The 6000-nt window shown below is 39.1% G+C and overlaps 1 protein-coding gene across 3 annotated transcripts in view; it reads left to right on the top strand.

Moving 5' to 3' along the window:
- The first annotated feature begins 768 nt into the window (after positions 1-768).
- The window catches only part of baiap2l1b (BAR/IMD domain containing adaptor protein 2 like 1b), a 31601-nt gene continuing 26369 nt past the window's right edge, over positions 769-6000 (top strand). For 2 of the 3 annotated variants that reach the window (XM_030376962.1, XM_030376942.1), the window contains exons 1-3: positions 769-1073; positions 2622-2697; positions 2967-3053. In XM_030376962.1, coding sequence (XP_030232822.1) covers positions 1023-1073; positions 2622-2697; positions 2967-3053 — 214 coding nt within the window. In that variant the 5' untranslated portion in view covers positions 769-1022. Of the gene's footprint in view, positions 1074-2621; positions 2698-2966; positions 3054-6000 lie in introns of those variants that run through there. The other variant, XM_030376953.1, reaches the window with a different exon arrangement.

Below are 6000 nucleotides of genomic sequence, written 5' to 3'. Positions count from 1 at the left end.
GTGGTTAGATGTGGAACATGCTGTGAAGCCTGTAAACTTTACAGGCTTCACAGAAGGCTTTAATTCTTATAATTGTTCACTGTGGCCAGTGATGCTGCAGTATTTTCTTTTCTTCAGAATTCCTCATGACAGATTGTTTGCTCAGTAGGCATTTACATTTTCAGCCTTGTGAATACAGCCATCCTGATCAGAGAAAATACAATTGTCACTTTGTGCACTTATCCTGGCTACTCTGTATTTGTTCACAGTAACAAACATGTTCAAAAACTAATTGTAGAAAAAAAAAGAAAAGATGTCAAAATGGGGTCACAAGCCCAAATAAGGTTGGGAAACACTGCTGTAAGCGCTGTCACAGTCACCGATAAATGCAGCCTATTGTTACAGCACATTTATAGAATACAGAGTATAAATCCTGCATATAAAACTGAAATAATGGCGAATCAAGACCAATATGTATGTGTTTTGTAGCGTTTTGCATAACAAAAAAAACAGCAACAGTCCAACAGCAATGGAACGTTATTCATCTCTTCGTGAAATGTTTGGCAAGTAATCGGGCTCATTTTGTCAGTTAAAAAATCAAACTATGTGTTTATCTGTAAGACTTGAAGGTGCTGTAACACACGTGGTACGTATGCCATCACTGAATGTCACTTGAGCGATGTCGCCTCAAGGTAGCGCGCTTCGCCAGGATTTGGGATTCCGTGCTGCAGCCCATTTCAAAGTTAGCGTGTGACGACACAACCCCCCACCCCCCCACCCCCTCCAAATACACAAACGCCTTGTCAACGACGTAGAAGTTTGACAGCTCATTTTTATTCACATTGAAATCGGGAGCACACGACCCACCTTTTTTCTGTTTTTTTTTCCTGGGGAATTCAACTTTGACATATTTTCTTTGTTTGGTTATACGATCCCTTTCCTGCGGTATGAGGAATAATTTGAGCCCATAGTGTTGCATTCCCCCTGTCCCCCTTTCGATACATTCTTTTGTGTTTTAGTCTCGTATCCTAAGGAGTACAAATATGTCGAGAGGACCAGAAGAAGCTAACAAGCTGACGGAAAGTACATATAAGGTAAGTGTTGATATGAGTTTAGTCTGGGTAAACGACAGGTGCGAGACACGATATACAGCTGCTCCGTAGCCTGTAATATCATAATATGAGTAGTTATACTCATATTTCACGTTTGTTTGGTTGTATACTGCACACGTATGGGAATGTGATCTTCTATTTGAGATCAGCTGCCTTGTAGCTAAACTCACGAAATGCACGATCTTAAACTTGAATATTTTTTACTCTGATTATTGTAGAAGCAGCTTCTCCCCTAACGAAAAATGCTATTTGTATGTAGGCTATACAGCATATATGTTTATGATCAATCCGAATGGCCAAGACTAGATTTGCATCTTCATCGGTCTTGACATTTCATTCTACGACCCTGGTTTTTCTAGCCTTGTTACTTGTTGTAAAGTTAGGCCTAGTCCTTTAAATAATATACATAACATATTCGATGTCGAAAACTTCACACTGGAAACAATGCTTACGTATATCCATCAAGTGTCACAGTGTCCTTAGTATGTCTGTACGTCTTATGGACTTTTATTACAGCTGTTAACACTTTTGTCTTCTCATGGGAAAACGCAACAGCAGGTCGTGTTCGTGGAATGTAAGAAAAAACGACATTCTTAATAATTTAACCGGCAAAGGTATTCTGGAGGTCTACCATCACCTCTCACAAATAACACAACATATTAATAATGCAAACAATCAGAGGTAGTTGGCATTTATTGTTTGGATTGGTTAAACATTCAACTAAAACTTGACAGCCATATTAGTAAATACTAGATACGGGAAATTACAGTTTAAGGGTGTAAAAGATCTGACAACTGTCCTAGTTGATTTGAGCTGATTATTTAAAAGTTACAGTGATGAGATATAAGAAATGTTGATACTGTCAATCTAAAGAGTAAATAACTTTCTGGGGAAGGAGTTTTACCTCTTTTCACTTGGTGGCATTTATATCACATGAGGAATCCAAAATGTTATGTTTTCTTTAAAAAAAAATAACAAGCACACAAATAAGACTACACAAATCATTCTACACAAATGTATTTTATAAACACAGATCATGAAACTAGTCAGACATTGGTTATCTACCCATGAGGTGTAGTTTCTGTCTGATTAGATAGACCTTTTGTTGTAATGGTTATCTCTTACGTCTGTGAGCCTGCTGAATAGCTGTGATAACAAGATCAACACGCGACTGTGTGGCATCAGGGATCATAGACGTCACTTTGATGCAGTCAGGACTCATGACCAGTGTAACCATTCAACGTTAGTTGAAAGTGAAAATTACACTTATTATATACTATACTTTAATTGTGCTTTAATCTCCACTTTTATGATGATATAAAGGTTGTCACCTTTCAATATGTTCTCCCTGACACACCGGGCTGGGTCCTCTGTGTCATGGGACTCGTGACAGCAGTGACCGGTGGTCCAAGTGTTGGTTAATCATCAGCTGATTATTTGGGAACTGCCTGCCCCTCACGCATGCTTAGGAACTAATATATCAAATCGTGACAAAATCGGAAATATAGTCCTCATTTCTCCTGTCTCCAGAATGTGATGGACCAATTCAACCCTGGCCTCAGGAACCTGGTCAACCTGGGGAAGAGCTATGAGAAATCTGTGGCTGGTGGGCATCTATTCAATTATGGATTATTATTATAAACAATTGTTATAACCAATAGTACAAGTGTACACCAAAAAAACAACATTACTATATTCACTTTTGTATATTATGCACTCCATGTTATATTTGTGGTTTTATTCTTATACAATTGGTGTGCACTTTATATTGTATTTTAGCAGTTTCTCTAATATTGTATGTATGCTATGGGCATGCCCTCAGCCTCACCTGCTAGTCTGCCAAATTACTCAATGTAAATGTATTTGTTTTCTCAGCGATGTCCTTGGCGGGGAAGATGTATTTTGATGCAGTGTCTAAGATTGGGGAGAATGCTGCTGTTTCGCCTGCGTCAAGAGAACTTGGTAAGTAGTTGAGACTTCATTTATCACTTTTACAAACAAATGATACCTAGATGTGAGGCATATGGGATACTCATTCGTGAAGGTGTATCCCCTTTGCTGGTTGCCTTGCCACTGGCTGGTACCAATAAAGTCACATAGCTTAAAAGTATGCTAGCACTATCTACAATGGTTTATTCAAATACAGCCATAAAAGAACGTTCATACAATACAAACTGTTAGGCCCATTACTAAATGGTCAAAGCTATACATAATTTCATTTGTTAAGGGATACAGGGTGGTCATCCTATATATGCAAAGACTCTGAACATGACAGCAAAATGTCATGTTCAGAGGCTTGAGTGGTCAGTGGTCACAATACAAAATGGACGAAGGGGGGATGCTGTTAGCTCCTCCTTTTACCTATACTTCTGTAACAATAACTGCAAGTTAGTCTCAAACTTAAAAAAAAAGTTTGAGAAAAGGTTTTTTTCATAAACAAAAAATTCCCGAACCGATCTCCCAAGTAGTATTATCCACACACATGCAAGCATTGCACTAAGCAGGTAATACAAACTGGGTTTACTTCACTGTTTAAGCTAACGTGGTTAGCTTCGCCTTTTATTTTTATTGAATACCCTTCTTGGTTCCAGGTCTTTAGAATCCCACATGTATGTCTAGCTTCTAACCTTGCCGTTTGTCTCGAGTGGAACACTTTCATTGTTACAATTGTGACTCACTATTCCCCTGATAATTTGGGAAGCAAACTAGTAATTAAATGAAGCGGTCCACAAGAGAACAGCCCCTGGCAGTTTTTTTTATTCTGCTTCATCATAACAGTTGTCGTGATATTTGATAGTTTTGTATTGTCAATGTTGTTAGCTTGCATCATAGTTTCCTCTGTGTAGTGGGGAACTTTCAATATTTGATGTGGCAGGAAGTTTAAGACAACAGGGAGTCGATCTTGTTTACATGAAACATTCTGTTTATTTTAAACTCTTAACTGCATGTTATTCTACAGGTAGGATCAGTCACAAATTTGGCATTGTCCAATGTATGTCCATATAAAATAGTGTATGCTATGGTTGACCATAATATAATAAAGAGACCCTCATTTTGCTGTCGTGTTTTTGGATGCTATGCATATTATGCAAAGTGTACGTGAGTCCCCTTGTCGTAAATGGGTGAGATAGAGAGAGTGAGGCATACGGGAGGACATAGGGAAAGCAATTAGCCAGGCAGACAGACCGGCACACTGACAGACAGAGAGCATGGAAGTCACAATTCCCACAAAGAGGACTTTTCATCTCAATAACCAAAAGACGTGGTTTTGATCAGGCGATGATTAACAAAACCTCAGTGTTAACAAACAATCATCCAGGGCTACCCTGCGACTGAGGCCATTGTGTCACATCAAAAAACCAACAAACTACATCCCCTCACCGTCTACCGCAGCCTTCGTCCATTTTGTAATGTGACCACTGACCCCTCAAGCCTATTCTACAGAAGACGAGCCTGACATTGGATACTGTCAGAGTCTTTGCAGACTTTGACTGAAGGAACAAAAGGATTAAGGGGCTTGATGGTATCCTCCTGGGTGGATTGAGGAGATTGTTGTAGAGGGTGGTTGGAGGAGGTTCTGTCGAGGAATCAGGTGCTGCTGTATCCAGCTATACCCTGGCCCACCTCGGCACTGGAAAGAAACAGTTTCTTTATTTTTTTATTTTCTTAGAAACCTTAGCTCCAGTGACACAGAGCCAACCCACGGGAACCAGATACTCTACGCGGGCTACTAAAGTCTTTCTGCACTTGCTGTATCCCTCCCTCTCTCATTCATCCACCTTCGCTTCTTTGTGTCTTTACGTCTTTCTCTCCCCCTCCCCCCCAATTCTCAGACTGAATCCTCTGTCAAAGTTCAAAGGTTCTAAAACTGTTGTTTAATTACGTCGTCCAAATACCTGCCCAATGACCTGTGCCTATCAGACAAATGACTGAGGCTCAGGAAGATTACAACTTCAAATGTTGAGAGAGCTAAAGTTAGGCATTAAAAAAAAATGACTTTTTTGTTTTGTTCTGCCATCGTTACCATAGAGATTGGGGCAGTAATACAGTCCCCATTGTAAGCTTCATATGACTTGTGCAATCAAAAACCCATGCACACATTCACACACATTCACACAGCCATAATTTCATGGTTCCGGACTGTTCAAGTGGCATCCAGAACACTTTACATAATCCTAATGTTTTTCAGTGTGAGTGCATTACGTGCTGTTTGATCCAGGATTACTGTGCCCTTGGAGGAATGTTGCACTGCTTTGGGTCGAAGAGCAGGATGGGCTGTTTTTGGTTCTCCTTAAAAATAAAAAATACTTTTTCAGTTAACTATTTGTATTATTTTATTTTTATTTTCACTTTATTTACTTTTTAGGTTTTTATACGCACAGTAATATATATTCCTAAGTATAATGTTAATTTTTTTCTTTCATTGTTACCAGCCTTACTTTGATAATAGTTTACTAAGTAATCTTGTATAGGTGTCTGCTTAACAGGGTAGGGTTAGCTCCACCAAGGTCGATTTCATCGGAAGTTTTACCACAGCACTGGTTCACCACATTCACTTAGTGCAGTTTTACATTTTTCTAGAAGTTTTTATTTGTAATTAACAAGTAATTGTTGCACATAATGTAGTATTGCTCATGTGGAGATTTGAATCACAATTTTCCTCCCATTTTGAGATAAGCACCTTTCTTATTTTTGTTATCTACTTTTGGTCAGAAATTCTGTGTTAGTTACTTTTTTTTTCTCCTTGAAGGGGACATATTATACCAACGGGTGTGAGTGTGATTAACCTTACAAGCTGTTTCGAAAATCGGCCCTTCTGACATCATAAGTGGCCGTGTCCACCTAGATCTGTGCTGGATAGATGAGCAATGTTTGCTTCAGTCTGGGTAGGCTGGTAGACTGATCTATC

Source organism: Gadus morhua, chromosome 2 (genome assembly GCF_902167405.1).
Source record: "Gadus morhua chromosome 2, gadMor3.0, whole genome shotgun sequence".
NCBI lineage: Eukaryota > Metazoa > Chordata > Actinopteri > Gadiformes > Gadidae > Gadus > Gadus morhua.
Note: the sequence above shows the minus strand (reverse complement) of the source record. Positions and strands in the feature narration are given on the sequence as shown.